General features: G+C 49.2%; 1 protein-coding gene across 5 annotated transcripts; it reads left to right on the top strand.

Moving 5' to 3' along the window:
- The first annotated feature begins 222 nt into the window (after positions 1-222).
- On the top strand, positions 223-19,020 carry CEL (carboxyl ester lipase). 5 transcript variants are annotated; one of them, XM_027778040.2, is made up of 15 exons: positions 223-3,774; positions 9,218-9,467; positions 9,963-10,158; positions 10,826-10,930; positions 11,345-12,840; positions 13,346-13,496; positions 13,937-14,059; positions 14,405-14,602; positions 14,696-14,826; positions 15,258-15,365; positions 15,588-15,705; positions 16,617-16,803; positions 17,351-17,554; positions 18,047-18,244; positions 18,754-19,020. In XM_027778040.2, the coding sequence occupies exons 5-15, from the start codon at positions 12,619-12,621 to the stop codon at positions 18,962-18,964; spliced, it is 1,851 nt and encodes a 616-aa protein (XP_027633841.2). In that variant the 5' UTR covers positions 223-3,774; positions 9,218-9,467; positions 9,963-10,158; positions 10,826-10,930; positions 11,345-12,618; the 3' UTR covers positions 18,965-19,020. The 5 variants fall into 5 exon arrangements, with proteins under 5 accessions (XP_027633841.2, XP_027633842.2, XP_055667441.1 ...); XM_027778041.2 differs by having other exon boundaries at positions 9,214-9,467; XM_055811466.1 differs by lacking the exon at positions 9,218-9,467 and having other exon boundaries at positions 11,345-11,912.
- Positions 19,021-19,672: the final 652 nt, after the last annotated feature.

Here is a 19,672-nt window from a genome sequence, read left to right as displayed (position 1 = left end):
CACACATATGTGTGAACACTCACCATGTACACATGCACAAGCCTTACTCAAGGTAAAGTCATTTTAGCTCATTAAAACTGTTGCCAAAAATGCAAACCATGTTTGTTATTCCCCTTGTCCTCCACAAATCTGCAAGCAGAAATATTTAAAGAGCGTGTCAGCATGTGAACTGCTCAGGAGCAAACACCCTCCAGCCCCAAAACACAGGGGCACACTGGCAGAGACTTCCCTGTCTGTCCTGGAGCCAGCAGGTGTGCCTGACTCATCCAAAGCTCCCCAATTCTGGCCATTCTGGAGGGAAGTGCTAGCACACACCGATTGGCACAGTGGCAAAAGTGCCTGTAAAACCACTCATAAAACCAAATCAGACAGCTGGTTCTTCTGAGCCTGCTGAACAAGAGCTACTGCATCCATGAGATTTCCATTCCTATCTTTGGTTTCCGTGGTACAGAGGAGGTATAGCCTTCAACACGCAGCTGGGGTCTTTCTGTCCTAAACCTGTGCTTTTACAGCCTGCTTCTCCCTCCTAACAAAAGCACAGATCACCCCGGTCCTGTCCTACTTCCCCAGGACTCTAGGGCAGGCAGATGCTTTCACCATTACTGCAGTTACTGAGCCCAGAGATTACTGAAGAGCAGTCACACGCTCTCACTGAAGTGTCACCCTTACCCTAATATTTGTGAGGAGCCAGGTGAGCACGTCCCCAGGAGATGCACAGGCTGCTTTAGGTGCGTGGGCAGTGAGTAGAGCAACACACTGGGGTGGCCTTAGGGACCGTGCTGTGGCAGAGCTGTGCCCAGGGAAACGTGTCTGTGGGCACGGAAGCTGAGGGGGGCCAGGCTGACCCACTCCCACAGGCACTGGGAGCCTATCTCCAGAAACACGGGCTGTGGATGGAGGCCAGCTGGCAAAGGCCAGCGAGCCAGTACAGCCGGAGTCAGGAGGTGACCTGAGAAGGGAGGATTAAAGAGGGAATTAATTTGCAGAGTTTTCCACTAAGGCACTACAGTTTCTTCCTCTTGAGTAAGGTGCTGGTTTCAGATCATAGGGTAACACTGCCTGAGCCCTGTCCTTCCCTTAGGACTACAGATACCAGCAGCCCAGTGGAAAAATGAGGCAGAGCCCCACAGCCCCTTGCTGGCTGCAATCGCTGCTCAGGGAGAGCTGTCTCCTGAGGAACAGGATGGAGGGACCCAGCTTGGCTGCGCTGCGGAGCAAACGGCAGCACTCTGCGTGGTTCCCTGGGCTTTCATCTGCAGCCCCTGAAGCTCTGGAAATGCAGGAGAAGGAGTGAGGAAGGAAGCAGATCCGGCATTACCCAAACCTTGCCACACCAGGCTGGGGGAGAGCCTTCCGCTCCCAACATGGTACCAGCCACAGGCTGGCCTGCTGCATGGAGCCAGCAAAGGGATTTCTGGATCCCTGGAACTACTGAATTCACACAACGGGTACCCAAAGATGCTCAGCACCTGTCAGGATCAGGCCTTGGCTGGCACAAACTCCAAACACACCTGGCCTTGCTCTCCAAACATACAAATCCTCCCCAGTTCTGACTGCTCTGAAAACAACCCCTTTCCCACCATCTTCCCTTGCATCAAAAACATTCTGGTCAGTCAATCAAGGAAACTGATAACAAAAAGCAAAATCTCAACTAATCTTTGTGGCTGAAGAAAGAGCTGATTGTTCTTGCCTCTCTCCGAGCCTGCCCTGTATTCTGCACTTCCCCAGTCCTCTTCATGCCTTCTTCCCTTTATTGCTGGGGAAAGAAAATCCTGGTCTCTGGGCTGTTTTGTTTAGCAAATGAGGCACATGCAAAGCAGTAACCCCGGGCATCTGTCAGGTGGAGAGAGAGGTGCCTCTGTGTCTTCCAGACAGCCTTCAGGCACCGAGAGCAGCAGTTCAGAAATACTATGAGCAAGGGTGGATTTAAGTTTGGACACGGGATGCATCTTTCTCTTCCTAATGAGAAGAGAGCCACAGGACACCTGCAGGAAGCAGCGGTGTGTTCCCAGCTAGCGCAGCATTCCACTGGAGCTTATCTTCAGGTTGTATTAACCTCTACAGAGCAGAATCCTAGGGAGGGCCAAACCCTGAAGTTTTCACATTGTGTTGGCAATGGTTAGGGAAGGCCTAACCAGAACTGAGAGGAAGAACAGGGAAAATTTAGGTTCCAGTTCAGTACAGGCTGTATTGAGGAAAACAAAAATAATAAAAAAATGTGCTGAGTCCAGTTGCTTCCACCCTAGACCCCACAAAAAAGCATTTTCAGTGAAAAAAAGATAAGAGCAGAGTCCCTTGTCCTCACAGCAGGTCATTCCCCCAGGGCCATGCAGTCATAGGTGATGGGGACACACCAGCAGGTTAGTTCCAGCCCATCAGCACAGCACACAAGGGGAAACCTGGAGGCATTAGATAAACTCCCAGGAAAAGATTCATAGATGTGTTTCCCTGTGTAGGGCAAACATTCCTGCCTGCCATTAAGGGCCTAACCTGGGAACAGACAGGGAACTTGACCTCCAAAGCTGCTACAGAATTAAAAAAGGACACCACAAACAACTTTTTTATCACTTATTCCGCCCTCAAAGCAGAGATGTTTTTCTACTTTTCCACTGGAACAGCACATCCACACAAAGCAGACAACCCAGAACAGCCACGCCAAAATTATTCAAGGATTGTTAAATCAGTTGGTTGCCTCTGTGCTGGATGAGACCTAAGAAAAAACAGATCCCTGCAGAGTTCCTCACCCACCGTCTTACAACTAACAGTCACCACAGACACACACTGATCTTAAGGCTGCAACCCCGAGCTGAGACTTGAGATCTGCCACGTTTCCTGCATGACCTCAGGCAAGACAATTGCTGGATTTCTGAAGTTGTTCAGCACACTGTGAAGCTCACAGAAAGCTTCACCCCATTTGTGAGAAGAGGAGAATAATTCCCCATCTCCCCTTCACTTGTTTATTTCAACGGTAAAATAGCCCAGAATGGGACTGCCCCTCCTTATCTGCTCCATGCAGCACCTCACACAATGGAGCCTTGATCTCGGCTGGGACGCCTAAGTGCTACTGCGATACTAATAACAAGCAATAGAAACTTAATTCACCAAAGCAACCTCATTTCATAACTGACTTCGAAAGAAATCCTCCAAGCATGCACAGCCAGACCCCAACATTAAAACCACGACACTGCCAAATGGGTGGAGAAACAGGGTGAGCAGAAACATGGAGAGGATAAGCCAGACATGAGCAGCATTTCCACTGATGAATAATATTCCAGGCAGAGGAACAGAGCTGGATAGGGATGCTACAAACATCCCACTTCACACCCTCATTTTAAAGGTGTTGCTTCAATTAAAGCATTTTTCAATCTGGTCCTGGGGCCGATTTTGACCTGCTGGCCCAAGGGTGATTGTGTTCACCATAGCAGGCAGCAAGGCAGGCAGAGAGCAGAGTCCCCAGGAATGGGGAAATCTGAGGCTGGGGAGGAGCTGAGTGTGCACTGGGCTCAGCTTTGGTCTGATAAGTTTATCAAGCACTGCCGGCTGCTAACTGTCAGCCAGCAAAGTGGGCCTGTTAGGGAGGAGGAACAGCTCCCAGGGCAAGATAGCAGAGCCAGTGCCTTATCAGAGTGCCTGAGCCCAAGAGGGAACTGGAGAGCGAGCACTTTCCAACCACTTCATCTGAACAACAGACAGATTGGCAGGAAAGGCCTGTCAGCCCTTCGCTTCTGCCACCCAGGCATCAACACGGAGCCCCCATCCATGCAAATAACCCTGGTAAGTGCAGCATGAGAGTTGCAAATGTGAACACAGGGGCCTGAGAGGATGCACAGGGTAGGTTTTCTTAGGAACATTGCTCAGCAGGGAGAGTCAGATTTACAGCAAGCAACTCAGATGCTTACTGAGCAAGCTGCTCCTGTTCGGTGCCCAAAGCAGCACTTCTCCCCCCCACTACCTTCCCTAGGTTTGGGAGGGGACTTTAGCACTTCAGAATAACATTAGTCACTAAGTTTTGGTGTACAGATAATTGCCTTGTTTTCCCTTTACTGTTTCTGAAAAATATTAAAAAAATCACTGAGAGAATAGAAGAGGAAAAACCTGACCATTCCCTTCCGAGCTGCAAGAGTATGGGCCAGCAAACACCCCTTCAGACCTGCTCCTAGGGCAGCAATAACCAGGTCAATGCAGCTGACAGCAGAGAGACTCTCCTACATTTGGATGAGCTCCCTTGGACCTGTGCAAGCTCTCTGTCCAGAAACCTCAGCCATGACAGGGAGGGTAATAAGAGATTCCCACATGGCACATCCCCTGCTTGGTTTCCCTGCTGAGGATGGGCCATGCAGGACAGAACCACCATCAGACCAGCTGTTTCAACACGCAGGGTTTCTTGGGTCTGTCAGACCACACTGTGAGCAGGTCGCTGCTCATTTAGTGCATCTGGGCAGATGCCATCCTGCATCTCACCCACTTCTGGGTCTTTGGCTGGGTTCAAGCTGGTGCCTTGGGTCCTGTCTGTATGAGAGGATTTTACTGAGAGCTGGCCCCAGTACAAACCCTGACCCTGTGCTGGGAGGATGTGTTCATGTTTGGCTGCAAGTGCTGTCCCAAGCCCTGCAGGGGATATGAGGTGGGAAACCTGCAGCAACAACGTAGGCCAGGATACCTCCAGTGTAAGCTAGTCACTCAGGGGCTCCCTTTCTGGTAACAACCCTAGGAAGCAATTTAGCTCCTCCTAAAGCACATATGTAAAATAGGACAGAAGTCATGCCTTCAACACACCTCCTTCTCTCCCTGAAGAAAAAGGGAGCCTAGTATCTGTAGACATCTAGCGCTACATGCGTCACACCCCTGTGGTTTCTGCACTACTCTCAGGCCAAGTTTCTCACAGCTGTTTCTGCTCCAACCCATAATCTACTGTTCTCCAGGCCATGAGCAAGCTCTAAGCCGTTAAATTCCTCTGTGCATCAAGGGCTCCTAGGCAAGTCCCAAGTACAACAGCTACATTCAGTGCTGGCCAACACAACTCTGAGGTTCATGGCTTCCTCATGAAGAATGAGGAGTTAAAAAAACCCTACCCCATTGATTCTGCCTTCCTCTTGAATAATTTTAAAGCAATGGGACTTAATCTTACATCCCAGGCCCTCCTGTATTAGGAGCTTTGGTGGGATTTTTGGCAGTGGTCAAGCCCACTGGTTTCTTCTCTTTATAAAACAGAAGTTATCTCTTGTCTCAGTTGGGGAAGGGGAAGTCAGAGATGATGGAGCATTCCTGTTCTTGAAAGGGCCCCATCCTGAGAGTGTGGACATGGTGAACCAGTGTGTCAGTCAGACATCCCTGCACTAGCTCCTTATTTAGATCCAGCCTGTAGCAGCTTGACTGCAAATCAGTCAGGCTCAGTGGACACCCAGCTGTGACAGCACCTAGAAAAGAGTCCAGAAACTGCAGTTGCATCTTCTCACATCATACATCATGGATAACCCTAAATATGAGACTCAAAACTCAAAGGAGTGTATTCCTGGCTTTGACATTGTCAGCTGATCTGAGCCAGTCACTATCCCTCCCTATGTCTGAGGTTTTCCCATTTGCAAAGTGAGGCTAATAACACAGACTTGCTTTGAGATCAACAGATGAGAGCAAGGTAGAATTGCTGCACGTGCACAGTAACCTCACACTGGGGTGGCACTGTGAAAACACACAAAGCATCAAAGCGAGGTCTCTGCATTGTGATCTGCCAGCCTGCATTCTTCATTTTAAAATGTTTGCCCAAATTTGAGTAGGACAACTAGAAATGGAACTCAGGTCACCTGGACTTCCAGTTTTGTTTGTTAACCAACTCTCCATCTTACCTCCTTGCAGTATATCTAAGCAGGACATCCCAAGTAAAACTCTGTTCTTCAGAAGAGTATCAGGTACCACTGTAAGATTTTATTTCTGAGTTCTTCAAGATACTTACAAAGATATGCACAAAACTAATTTTTAGTGCCTTACATTAAAGGCAGAGCAGAAGGCCTTATGGTTTCAGAGAATGCACACAGGACAGCTGAGGTTTCCTATCTTAACTGGAACTTAAGGAAACAATTAGCTAGAAAGTCAGAGAGCCATGTCTGTGCACCTGCTCTATAGTCCCACAACACTGCATTTAGAAATACTAAATGATACTTGGCATTTGAATAGCGTGTACTACCTAAAGATTTCAAAATGCTCCACAAAGATGGGAACACCTTATCCCTGTTTCACAAGGAAACCAAGAGCCAGGGAGAAAGTAACTCAAGGTCATACAGAGAGCAAGTAAACGACCTAAGAAATGAACCAAGGCGTTTTAGCTCCCAGCTCTTATTTCAGTCATTAGGCAGTGGGCAAAATTAAGCCCTGTTGTTATAGAAACAGCTGCATAAGTTGTACCAGTGGAATTTGGTGCGTTCTCTCTCAAAAAAAAAAAAAAGGCAGATGACCATCTTGGAGCCCCGTCATATCTTTACTCACACTGTTCCTTGCTACTGCAAGTCTAGAAGAAACCACTACATACCATGACCTATTGCAAGACAAATTCCTATTTTCTTAACTATGTGTTCCCACTGAAGAGGGCACAACACACAACAGTCAGCAGGATTTAGCCCCTAGCCTGCAAGTTTTCTCACAGCATCATTACAATTTTGCAGGAGATACAACACAAGCCTTGTGGTTGTCAGGATCAGTAATGTATATTTTTGGGGCACCACTTCCTCAATCCCAAAGTCCACAGCAATCTTAGCTCAGAAGGGAATGTGACTCAGACCTTCAACTGAAGGACTGTCATCTGCAAACCCTGAAGACTAGATGTGGCCATGGTTTTATCACTGGCCACCAGCTGCCTCTAGAGCCCTTGCCTCCTCCCCAATGATTCAGCAAATCTTCTTCGTGGATAAAAACAAGCATGCAAGTGAACAAATCACAATGTCAGATTACAAAAATGAGCGGGGAAAAACTGCAGCTCAAAGGAGGGAGATAGAAGCTGGTAAAGTCGCATGGTTCAAGGACTGAAAGGCCTGGGAAGACTTTTTTTTTTTTTGAAGGGGATGTGAAAAAATAGTGTTGTAATTTGGATTCTTTACCCTGTGAAACACTACAAATGAAAGAGAACATAATGTGGAAGGAAATGAAGTATATTCTGCCCTCTGCTATCTGGGCATTGCAGAGGGCTGATATGGATTTTTACTGGTATAGATGAGAACAGAATAGTCCATTCCAGCTTACACTGCAGCAAAGTTCCACTAAGCAAACTATTTTCAGCAGGAGTTTCTGCTTTCCATAACAAAGACTTTCAATAGTTTGGAAATCCATTGTCTGGCGCTTTGAACATCACTATTCCTGGAAAAAAACGTTCTGCAAGTAATTTGGTATCTAAGGCACAGCAGAGAGTGGTTAGAAAAATTGTTTTAACTTCTGACAGTTTTGGCCACTGTATCATATTTATATATTACAGCTCTTTTCTGTAAAAATTTTGTTTCCTGCTGTAACAGCTTCTGAGGTAAAACACAGTATCAGCTTAACAGCTCATGATACACAGTCTATAGGATAGAAAGTAAAGAAGAAGCTTCAGCCAGACCTTGGCTAGGAGGTGTAATATTTCCCCTAATGGCATTCAGCCCTGACACTCCAGTCAGACCCCAATGCTTCCAAGAATGCCATGAAAACCCTAATGAAAATAGGAGTGTCTGGAATTTATGGAGAGTTCACATCATGTCTGTGGAACCTGTCAGCCCACTGGGTCCTCTGATAACTGAGGCAGAGATGCAGCCTTCCACTAGATGAACTGCAACACAGAAAGCAAGTATAGAAGGAAGAGGAGCTCAGGAACTGTGTGCACACGCATCGTGGATGGATAAACTGAAGCCAACTTTGGTCTCATATTGCTTTCACACTCTTCCTGTTTTACCTCACTATCCAGCACAGAAATTAATGTTTTTGACACTAAAGTGAACTAAGCAGGACTGACTTACCTTGCTATGGGTTTGTGTATTTTCTGTGAATACTTATGCACTCACCCCACCAACAACTTTGAGCTCACAAAATTTCCTTGCCCCCTTTCTGAGGGCTCCTGGGGGGATCAAGGTTTTGGTGTACATACTTACAGTACCTGCTGCTCTTCCCTAGGAGACACAAAAGAAGCAACCACAGCACAAGCCACAGACCCTTCTCCCCCACTCACACAGGAAGATAATGCTATATAAAACATGTGCAAGCAATGCCAGGGCTGTCTCCTTTTAAAGCATCTCCCTGTACTGCCACCTGCTTTTACAGGTTTGGGGGTTTCCTCCCAAGTCTAACAATAATCAGGTGTGCTCTGAAAGCTCAAGTGTCAGAGCCAACCGAATTACATTTTTGAAGGTAGAAAAGGGGAGACCTTATCACCATGTTGCAGTATTTAAAGCGTGGCTACAAAGAAGATGGAGACTCCCTTTTTACAATGAGTCACATGGAAAAGAGGAGGAGTGATGGGTACAAGTTACTCCTGGGGAGATTCCGATTAGACACAAGACGAACATTTTTCACAATGAGAGCAATCAGCGACTGGAATAGTCTCCCCAGAGAAGTGGTGGATTCCCTGACACTGGATGCTTTTAAGATTCAGCAGGACAGGGTGCTGGGCCATCTTGTCGAGACCCTGAATTTGCCAAGAAGGGTTGAACCAGATGATCCTTGAGATCCCTTCCAACCTGGTGTTCTATGATTCTATGAAAACGTGGTACTACTGCACCCTACAGGCTAAAACCAGCAAATATATATTAAAACAAAAAACCCAAAAAAACCCCCCACAATTCCTAAGCCAGGCTCACACTTCGGGAAGGGAGACTGGCTCAGGGCTGCTGGGTATTTAAAGCTGACGGTTCTGCCCCACCCTGGAGTTCTCACAGAATGAGTGCTCCCACTGCCCACCCTGCTGGGACAAGCAGGAGGAACAGCAGTGGCTGTGACACTAACATGCAAACATACACACACACACAGATGCCCCCAACCCTACCTCAAGGACCTCATGGTGGTGGTGGTGGGAGCAGCGCTCAGCAGTGCTGGAGCTGCCCTGCACACCCCAGCTGCTGTGCGCAGGGTACCCACGGAAAAGGGGGAGCTCAGGGATGGGGGAAGTAGGTTGCTGGGGTGGGAAATGGGACGGAGACTTTCACCTGTTTAAGCTGCTGCCTTGTTCTGTTTTATCCCTCTTGATTTGATACAATGGAGGCAGGCACACTTGAGAAACTGCCTGGACAGCAGAAGCTTTAGCAAAAGTCCACCTCAGGACCTGCCAAGTGAGGGGACCTGGTGATCTGATGAAGATGCCTGCCTCCCCCAGCACACTACAGGCGGCATGGGATGCAGTGAGCCCGGCTTTTTGCCTGCTTCCAGTGGGATGGAGCCAAGGGGAGAGTGTGCAGGAGTCAATGCCAAATGTTCCTGTGATCGCGCTCACTGGACCTGTTCCCTTTTGGCCCCTGGTTGGTTTTGCCAGGAGAACAGTCTGTGAAATCTCCCACAAGAAACATCTTTCATTTTCTCACTGTAGTCCTTCATCGGCACTTAAAAAAAAAATAATTATCTTAACTGCATTTCCATCTTGCCTTGCCCATGTACCCTACTGAGCGGCAGTAATGACAGTGGAGCAAATGCAGAGGCATTTCACAGGGGTTAAGAGTCAACTGCCTGAGGGTTTCCTGCCAGAGTGCAGGGGACCTCTGTCATTGTGCAGACGGATGTAGCTTTGCAGGGGGGGGTTAAATTTCAATTTTCTTTCTTCACTGGTGTCATGAGATTCTTTCCTGGTACCACCACTATGTGATAGGGAGGTGGGCCCAAAGTTAAACTCACCCAGCTGAGTCCCTTCTCTTCCAAAACCTGGAGCACAAACTTTGTTTTTGCATGTTCCCGTGAAGGCCCCAAGTCTGTGTGTTCTGGGGGCAGAAAGCAAACCCGATCCTTTCCCTGTTTCTTAGGGAGGGCTACAACAACCCCCAGGTGTCTGGTGAGAACCTGATTGGCCTCAGCAGGGCCCGTCGCCCGCACAACGCAATCTTTGTGAACTTTGATGATGAAGAAATCCCAACTAAACCACTGGATGCTGCTGTACAGACCTGGAAGAAAATGTGTACCAATCCTGTGGATAGAAAGGTGGAGGAAGAACTGAGAAAGGTACGTGCCTTATTCCTGACCTGAGCACTATACTGTGGCATACAGACCTCACCAGAAATTGTTGTGGTTTTAAATACTGCTGGCTTCTCTGAAGGTTCTGGGACGGGGTTTCCCGTTTAACCTTGTTAACAAGTGAGATATGAGCCTGTGTAATTATGCCAGGGACCCACATCCAGGCCTTTGGGTTCCACTCCCGTTCGATATCAGCTGTCCTTTGTGCCCTTAGCAAAAATACACATTTGCTTTTTCTGTTCTCTAATCTATCAGACAAGAAGGGCTGTACTGGCAAATTCTGCCAGGGATACAGGAATATTTGGTGTCCTGAACAGCTGCAGCTCCCCTTGAAATGATGGATGGGATAAAACTTTGTCAAGGCATGACAATGTCACGTCAGGAAAGTGAGTGAGTGGCATGTATCTGAAATGCTACCCACAGCTCTGAAATTTTATTCCTTAGAGTTGGCCATGTTCTGAAAATGAATTTTGCAATGTGCCTTGTGCAGAGCTCTCCAGCCCTTTTAGAGAGTAGACTGGCTGCTAGATGGACATTGTCTGCTTTTCTGAGGATAACGATGGGCAAATCCGAAGTCTGACCAACATAACAAGTCTCATCAGATGCCACTGAGACCACTGTGTTCAATTCCATGGTTGTTTCTGTATTATTTCAGCTCTTTGAAGTCCGTCCCGTCTGGTCTCGGAATGCAGTAAAAGCCAATATCAGTGTCCACCCGGACAAGCTGAAACTTCTGTTGCCGTATTTGGCCTATTACATGGTAAGTCTGTACATCTGCCCTTGTGCCTGTCTGAGGCTGCTGAGAGGCAGAGCAAGGGTGCATCAGCTGGGTGTTCCTGGTTCTCTAAATCTTGTGCAGGATGCTAGGTTTCAGGCTTTGGGACAGATGATTCCCATGCCCTGATTTTGCAGAGGGAAAGTGGGGGGAAAGGACCTTCTGAGGTTATCTCATAAGTCAAAGACAGAGCCGGCATCCAGTCGTTAACATCAGGTCGCATCTCCCTCTTTCCAAGTTAAAGGATTTTGTTGATTTTCTCTTCTCCCTACTTTGCTAAAGTCACCATACCCCAAGGATCAGCCTGCCTTACACACACCAGCCCAGCACTTCTGTTACAGAACAAGGGATATTCTGCTCATCTTCAGCTCATTATTGTTCGTTTTTTTTCACGTCTAGGTTATGCCCCTAACGACATGCCCGTGAAAGCAAAGCACAGCACGTATAACTACAGTCTGCCCATCAATGTCAAGAAGCAAGGTACGCTGTACCAGTAGAAGGGCTTTCTTTGGTTAAATAAGCAGTGAAGGTGGCAAAGAGCAGCTGGCATATGAGTCTGCAGAGGATGAGGATGATGAAGAGGAGGAGGAAGAGGACTTCAAGCCTTCTGATGGGAGTGAAAATGAAATGGAGACAGAGATTCTGGACTATGTGTGAACTCCGTGAGCCGTCTGGCTGCTGTTGGGCAGAATCGTCTCTGCTCTCGTTCCATGACAGCTGTGGGTTCAGCGACCATGCCCAGGATGTGGGAAAGCAGAACTTGTACTAAGACGACCACGGTCTCTCTACACTGACGGCAGTGCCTGCTGATGGCCGTCACTGTGGGTGTTTGCGAGGCATTGCCCACATTTTCACACTTGCTGGCCAACAAGCCCTGCAGCAAACTCGCAAGAGCGAGCCCAGAATCCAGACCAGCAGGTAGCACACCGGAATGGAGGAGGAGCTGCATTCCCAGATCTCTCCATGGGTGAGAAGTGCACTTTGGCTGGGTTGGTGGCCATGTGGACAACAGAAGAGGTGCCTGAGGAGGTGCTGGGGGAGCACTGCAGTGTCACCGGAGTCCCTAAGGCAGGTGCTGCCCTTCTGCTCAGCTAAGGGGAGTGAAAATACTGTGCCATGACTTCAGCATTGACCCTCAGTGGTGATGTTGGAAATAAAGCCATCAGCAAAAGACACTTTTTGGCAGTGAATAATTCTCTTCTGCAGGATGAAGATAACAGAACAGAGTAATTCCCTTCTGCTGTCCTCACTAGCTGGCACACTTCTCAGCTCTGTTTTGACCTCCCCAGTAGTTAGCAAGGACGGAAGGAAACGGGCAATGGGGCAGAACTTCAGGTCCACAGTGGTTGGCCACTCATTAGTCTGCCATCGCTGGCTGGATTGTCAGCACCCATTAAAGAGACATTAAAGATCTGCTGGCGTTTTCTGAGTCTTGTGCATTCCCTAGTGTTACGCGTGCAAAGTTTCTCAGTAGTTGCCGATGATATGCTCTAATGCTTGGCTTAACATGATTTCAGCCTCCTGCACTTATGTGAGGCTTTCCATAACTTCAGGATTTTTTTATGTTCTCTGAAGTTCTGTTAGACTGAGAGATTTCCTTAGGTTTGGCGTCCAGCCCACAAAAGCAACATCTGCAGGGCTCTCACACTGTGACGCCAGTCTTACCTTAAGCCATGGTTTGGCCTCAGCCTACTGAAGGACAGGTGTGTAGAGGCTCCTCTGGTTTATGTAAGAGCCAAGACTGGGTCATGGCATTGACGCACAGCTGCACTCCTAGCTCTATATATATCCCTCCATCTGGGGACTTGGTCTTCAGGTGTGCACTCACCATGGCTCGCTGGGAGATCCTGTGCTTTGCCTTGTGCTCCTACCTCGGGGTAGCATGGGCTGCAACTGTAAGTACAAAAGCATTTCTTACAGCCTTGCAAGGCATTTTTCTGTTCATGCCTGAATGAGCAAGCTGCTGCCACCTCTGGTCTGGAGCCCATGAAAGGGCCTGCAGACTGTGACAGCTGAGACAGGGTGTTTTCCTGCCCTAAACATGGCAAAGGCTCTCAACAACGTTTTTCCAAAAGTTTGTGCACAGTTCTGTGTCAGGTCTGGCCTGGTTTACACCTGAAGGTCCTCACCTTCTGCCATTCACCTTTGGGAGCGCAGGGGAATTGCTGCTGCCTATCTGCTCCGAAGGGCAGCCTGCAGACATCTGCAGGGGCACATCTCCAGCGGCAGCTACCTGGGGCCTTTCCATAAGGTTCCAAAGGGCTGGCTGGGGAAGCTGGGCTGCGAGTGGGTCCATCTGGGGACTGGCCAGGGCAAGGTGTGGGTGCTGGCAACATGGGAAGACAGAAGCATGACAAACTCTGCAATGGATTTTTCTGTTCTCAACGGTGCCATGTGTAGCTGGGTGTGGTGCTCACCGAAGGAGGTTTTGTGGAAGGTGAGAATAAAAAACTGGGACTCTTTGGGGACTACATCGACATCTTCAGAGGTATCCCCTTCGCTGCCCCTCCAAGGACTCTGGAAGACCCTCAACCTCATCCTGGCTGGGATGGTAAGATCCAGCTTTTGAATGCCTTTGGTTTGGGGTTTTATTTTCACTTCTCTCTCTTTAGTCCATTATCGACAAGCCAGAGATGTTGCTGCCTGCTTTCATCTACTAAGCAGCACCAAGAAAAAGCTTAGTCTCATGGTGGGTATGACAGTCTGTGTCTAAGTGTTCCCAAGCAATTCAATTAATCACATGAAGTAACAAAACCAAAGCAGGGCACCTGCACCTCCCCTCCCCATGCTTTAGCTGTCTGGAGCTAATTCACATGCAAAAGGGTCCCACTTTGTCACTCCCTCAAACTGGTCTCAGGGGCTGGGGAGGCTTTGCTGCCTCTGTGCTGGACTCACAGAGGAGAGGATGGATGAACGGACAGTCAGTTTGCAACCACAGGATGGAGTTGATGCCTCTAACTAGGACCTGCTGTCTTTCCTCTCTCCTCTCAGGAACACTGCAGACAAAAAAATTCAAAAATCGCTGCATGCAGATGACACTTACACAAACTGATGTCCGTGGGAGTGAGGACTGTCTCTATCTGAACATCTGGATTCCTCAAGGGAAAAGACACAGTATGTGCTTGGCTGAGACCTGGAGAGGAGATTCTCAGCTGCCTTTTGTGGACAAATTGCTCTGGAGTACCTCCCAGCAGCTACACTCCCGCAGTGGGCAACTGCAGGAGCACTGACTTTGAGAGGGAAAGGTGGGAAATGTCAGTCAATGTCCCTCAACTGCAGCCTGTTGGGAGTTTCAGCCTCTTCTACAGGGTGTTGACTTTCTTGGCCATAGGCTATTGCAAAGTATCATGTCTGCTCATGCCCAGGTGGAGGGATGCTCAGCAAGTGGGTATGGGGATGGATGGGAAGCATCTTCTAGCTATGCTGTGGCTCACGCTGCTTTTCTTCCTCATCTCCCAGTCTCTACCAACTTGCCAGTCATGGTCTGGATCTACGGCGGTGCCTTCCTTGTAGGAGGGAGTCAGGGAGCCAACTTCCTCAATAACTACCTTTATGATGGCGAGGAGATTGCTGTGCGGGGCAACGTCATTGTGGTAACCATCAACTATCGCCTGGGACCCCTGGGCTTCCTGAGCACTGGAGACGCAAACTTGCCAGGTACCATAGCTGTTCCCTCTTCAGGGGACTGTCACAGGTCCTCATCAGCTTTGCTGTGCCCTTGCTCAATGGAGGGTGCTCTCTGTCATTCAGGGAACTACGGGCTGAAGGATCAGCACATGGCTATTGCCTGGGTGAAGAGGAATATCAAGGCCTTTGGGGGTGACCCAGATAACATCACCATCTTTGGGGAATCAGCTGGTGCCGTCAGTGTCTCCCTGCAGGTGTGTTGTTCTTGTTGGACCCCACCAGAGCCACTTCTCTCTAAATGGGAGAGATGGTCCCCTTGGCGCTCTGCTGCTTTCTCCCATACACACTGCCTGGTTGACATCCTCTTCTGCCCAGGGACCGCAACACTCAGCCTCTTGGCTTTGAGCTGCTCCTTCAGTTTAATCAGTCCCACAGCTGCAGGCAGGTGTCCTCGCTCTTGGGACCTCTGATGAAACAGCATTTACTTGCCATGCCCCCCTACTCTGCTCCTTCTCTCACCATATCACCTTTTAACTTTAACTGCTGAAACTGGTAAACAGCACGAGAGCTGGCAGCTTCCCTGGGCCTGGTGCACAAGATTTGGGGTGATTGGCCAGGTCTGGTGGGCAATGGTCTCTTCAGGAGTTTGCACCTGAAACCCTCTTGTTTCTATTCTGCACCACAGACATTGACTCCAAAGAACAAGGGCCTGTTCAAGAGGGCCATCAGCCAGAGTGGTGTCGGTCTCTGCAGCTGGGCCATCCAGAGGGACCCACTCGCCTGGGCTAAAAAGGTAACGTGAAAGTCTTGCCTGAGGGAATGGAAAAACCAAAAAAGTGATTCCCTAGAGAAAAGCATAACTAGCAAGGGATTCAGCAGGAGCCATGCTGCCCAACAGCTGTGGAAACATGATGCTTTAAAACCAACCACTCCTCTGCCTCTGTGCAGCTGGTAACAAAGCCTGGCTTTGGAAGGTAACGCTAGGAGGTTTCTCTCTCTCTCTCTCCTCCTGCAGATTGGAGAAAAGGTGGGCTGCCCCACAGACAACACCACTATCTTGGCCAACTGCCTGCGCGTTTCTGACCCTAAAGCTGTGACGCTGGCCTACCACCTGGAGCTGATCAACTTGCCCTGTAAGTCCCCTGGCCCTTGCTGTGCTCCATCACCCACCCAGGGCTCACCGTGCCTTTGGTGGGACACTGAGGCCATTGCTAGGAATGCTGAAGCAGTGCCTGTGTCCTTCAGAAAGGGGACAATAATGACAGATGGTGCAGCCACCCTTCCACAGGCAGGTGCACATTGTGCTGAATGAGCACTGTCCATCACGCCGTGGCAGTAGAGGCAAAGGAATTATCCAAGGGCCATGCCTTGGCTCCAAAGCAACTGTCTGGGCTTTCTATTCTGTGAAAGCAGCAAGAGCAATTGCAGAACACAGCTTACAAGCAAAAAAATAATTGACCACAATGCTGCTATTTTCATTTGAGTCACTGGGTGGAGTGTAGCACTCTCACACCAGCTAGGGAAAGCTTCTGCTCTTGCTGCCTGTGAGCATTTCTTTCCCAAGAAGACTCTCCTCTGCTTGCTTTCCTCATGCTCCTAGTAAATAGCCCCAACGTTTAGCCTTGCTCAGGACCCAGAGTGGCCAAGCCACTGCTGTGCAGCTGCACTAACCAAAGCTGGCTGTCCTGGCAATGAGTGAGCACAGCCAGATGGGATGGGGAGGGGAAGTTCTGCTCATCCCTACCTTTGGCTGTGCTTTTTAGGAAGGCACTGGGTGGAGGAGAGGAATTTTTGATGTTACCTGCTGGTACTTGGCTGGCAGATGTCTTGTTCTTCTCCCCCTCCTACAGGCATGAGTTTTACTGAATGTGAACCTGTGGTTACCCTGCTTCTGGGTGACATTCTGCCCATGCTGAAGTCACCGCCCAAGCTCTCATTCACCTTGGCCTATTCTTTCTATAGTTCTTTGATCACAGGATATGCCAGACCACACATCTGTCTTTTCTCAGCTCCTAATGGACTCCAATTTTTTCTTCTGCTGCAGCTCCCCTGGTTCACACACTCGCCCTCACGCCTGTCATCGATGGAGACTTCCTCCCAGACATGCCAGAGAAGCTCTTTGCCAATGCTGCTGACATTGACTACATCGCTGGGGTCAACAACATGGATGGACATATCTTTGCTGGCATTGATTTACCTGCTATCAACCGCCCGCTAGTGAAAATCACTGCGTAAGTAAAGGATGCTCTTAAAACTCCTAACAGGAAGAATCTTCTCTTTTAAGGTAGCTCCTAAACTCTGAGGACTTTGACCTGAGTGGACAGGGAACTCACTTTCAAAAGAGGGTGTCACTCCAAGCCAGGGTGCCTAGGGCATATGTTGCCAGATCCAGAGCCTTCAAGAAAAAGCACTACCTACTGGGGAAGCCTCCCCATATACCTTTAAGGTGCTCCTGAACACAGCACCAGCCACAGGCTTGGCAGCCCTGATGCTCTCTGTCCAGAGCAGGTACATGCTGGGTGCCCGTCCCATCAGACTCCTCCAGGAATGAAAGGAACTGGTGGCCAATTTGGCCCCAAGCTGCTCTGCTGAGAAAGCTGGGAAGCACATGCCCTCCATCTAAGACCTGGAATGAAATCACTGGCTTTTACTCCACCAAACCATTGCTAACTGCAGGGCTGGATGTAAACATCGATGGGGGCTGGGATCCTTTTCTATGAGCCCTGCCCTACTTGGAGCTGCTGGTCTGTAATTAGTTGATACTACTTGTCTTTTCAGGGACGAGGTCTATAATTTGATCAAAGGACTTACTGTGGACAGGGGCCAGACTGGAGCCAATGCAACATACACTCTCTACACGCAACCGTGGGGTGACAAGCCGGACCAGGAGGTTATGAAGAAGACAGTGGTGGACCTGATTACTGACTACATCTTCCTGGTTCCCACACAGTGGGCACTGAATCTGCACCTGCAGAATGCCCGGTGAGCAGCTCAGCCCTGGCAGGAGCCCAAAGCCTGCCTGGGGGCCAAAATGCTGCTTTCACAGCAAGCCCAAGGGGCTGAGGAGCAGGTTAAGAGGGCTGAACTTGAAGGAGGCAGGCTTTTTGTACTGAGTACATGCTTACACATAGCTCGTACAAACACTACCTCTGTAACACTGCAAGGGAGTCATGCTAGGAATTTGGTTTACATTCCCATTAAAACAAGTTTATGCTTCCTAAAACATTCACACTCCATCCTAGCAATGTTTGATGCCACGAGACCTGGCACTGGGATGATATGAGGGTTAGGGTGAGAATCAGAATATCTATCGAAGAATGTTTTTTCCCTCTGAGACCACCTCTTAGATGCATGTGAGCACCTTCCAAGGCTGAATCTTGGGCTCTGCTGGTATTTGGAGCATGGTTATGAATCTGCACCCACTTCTCTGCTCTCCACTCGCAGCTGCTTAGCAAATCTATTTTATCTCCCCAGGAATTCCAAGACATATAGCTACGTGTTCTCCCAGCCGTCCCGAATGCCTGTCTACCCAAGCTGGGTAGGGGCAGACCACGCTGATGACTTGCAGTATGTGTTTGGGAAACCCTTCGCCACCCCCCTGGGCTACCTGCCCAAGCACAGGACTGTCTCAAAAGCCATGATTGCTTACTGGACCAATTTTGCCAGGACAGGGTGAGTGATTCTGGTTCCACATGGATTTGGGGCTTGCTGCAGCACTTCAGCCTGCTGCTTTTGCCTATTAACTTCTCAGGAACAATTCCCAAAAGCTGGGTGTCCTCTGTCTGTTGTGAGCCTGGCTCTATGTCTCCCAATGGTGGAATTTGCTCTAGGTCTTCCTCATCCAAAGAACACCTGGGGACAGCAGAAGCATTTTCTGAACTTGTGAACTCTGCTTAAACTTAACAATGAGGTTTTTTTCTGAATCCTGGTGTTCAGATAGGAATTAAGCCCCCGCATGCAGCCAGGGACAATGCTAGTGGGGACCAAGGGAGGAGACTGCAGGCTGGCAAGTTGCTCCTAGCAGGCAGAATTGCTATTGCTTGGCCCAGTGTCAGGCTCTCTCTTTGCACGCACTTAAAGCCTCACTTGAGCAGACAGGAGCCCTGTCAAATAATTCAAACCTTGCTGCATCCACAAGCTGCTCTGATAAAACCAAAGTTCTATGTCTCCTTTTTCCTCAGTGATCCCAACAAAGGGAATTCAGAGGTGCCTGTTACCTGGCTGCCCTACAGCAACGAGGGGACTTACTACCTGGAAATTAACAACAAGATGAACCAGAACTCCGTGAAGCAGAATCTGAAATCCCGGTATGTGGACTTCTGGAACTCAGTCTATCGGAAGCTGCCGCAGGTTGCCAACATCACCCTGACCGAGGAACTGCTGTGGAATTAAGAAAAAGACACCTTTTAGATATAGGCCCAGCTCATTAAAGGCTCTGTTGTAACTGAGTGATTTTTGGCTTTTCCATTTCTTTGCTGTGGCAGGATTTTCTCCCTAACATTAAGGTCAGGCAGTAAGTGACATCCAGTCCCTGTGCAACGCGTGTTCCCCTGACCCATAACACAGCACTGTCATAGAATCATTTAGGTTGGAAAAGACTTTGAGATCGTCAAGTCCAGCCATTAACCCAGCACTGCCCAGCCCACCACTAAACCACATCCCTCAGCACCACACCTAAGTGTTTTTTAAACACCTCCAGGGATGGGGATTCCACCACCTCCCTGGGCAACCCGTTCCAATGCCTGACCACCCTTTCGGTGAAGAATTTTTTCCTAATATCTCATCTAAACCTCCCCTGGGGCAACTGGAGGCCATTTCCTCTTGTCCTGTTGCTTGTTACCTAGGGGAAGAGACCGACCTCCCCTGCCCATGGCCTCCTGTCAGGTGGCTGTAGAGAGCAACCAGGGCCCCCCTCAGCCCCCTCCTCGCCAGGTTGAACTCCCCACCGTCCCCCATCACCTTGTGCCCCAGCCCCGCCACCCCTCTCTGGTCACCTCCAGCCCCTCAGCGTCCCTCCTGAGGCTGGGGGCCCAAAGCCGAGCGCGGGATTCACGGTGTGGCCTCACCGGTGCTGGGCACGGGGACCACTGCTACCCTGCT

This window comes from Falco peregrinus, chromosome 1, assembly GCF_023634155.1.
Source record: "Falco peregrinus isolate bFalPer1 chromosome 1, bFalPer1.pri, whole genome shotgun sequence".
Taxonomy (NCBI): Eukaryota; Metazoa; Chordata; class Aves; order Falconiformes; family Falconidae; genus Falco; species Falco peregrinus.
This window is presented reverse-complemented; position numbering and strand designations above follow the sequence as displayed.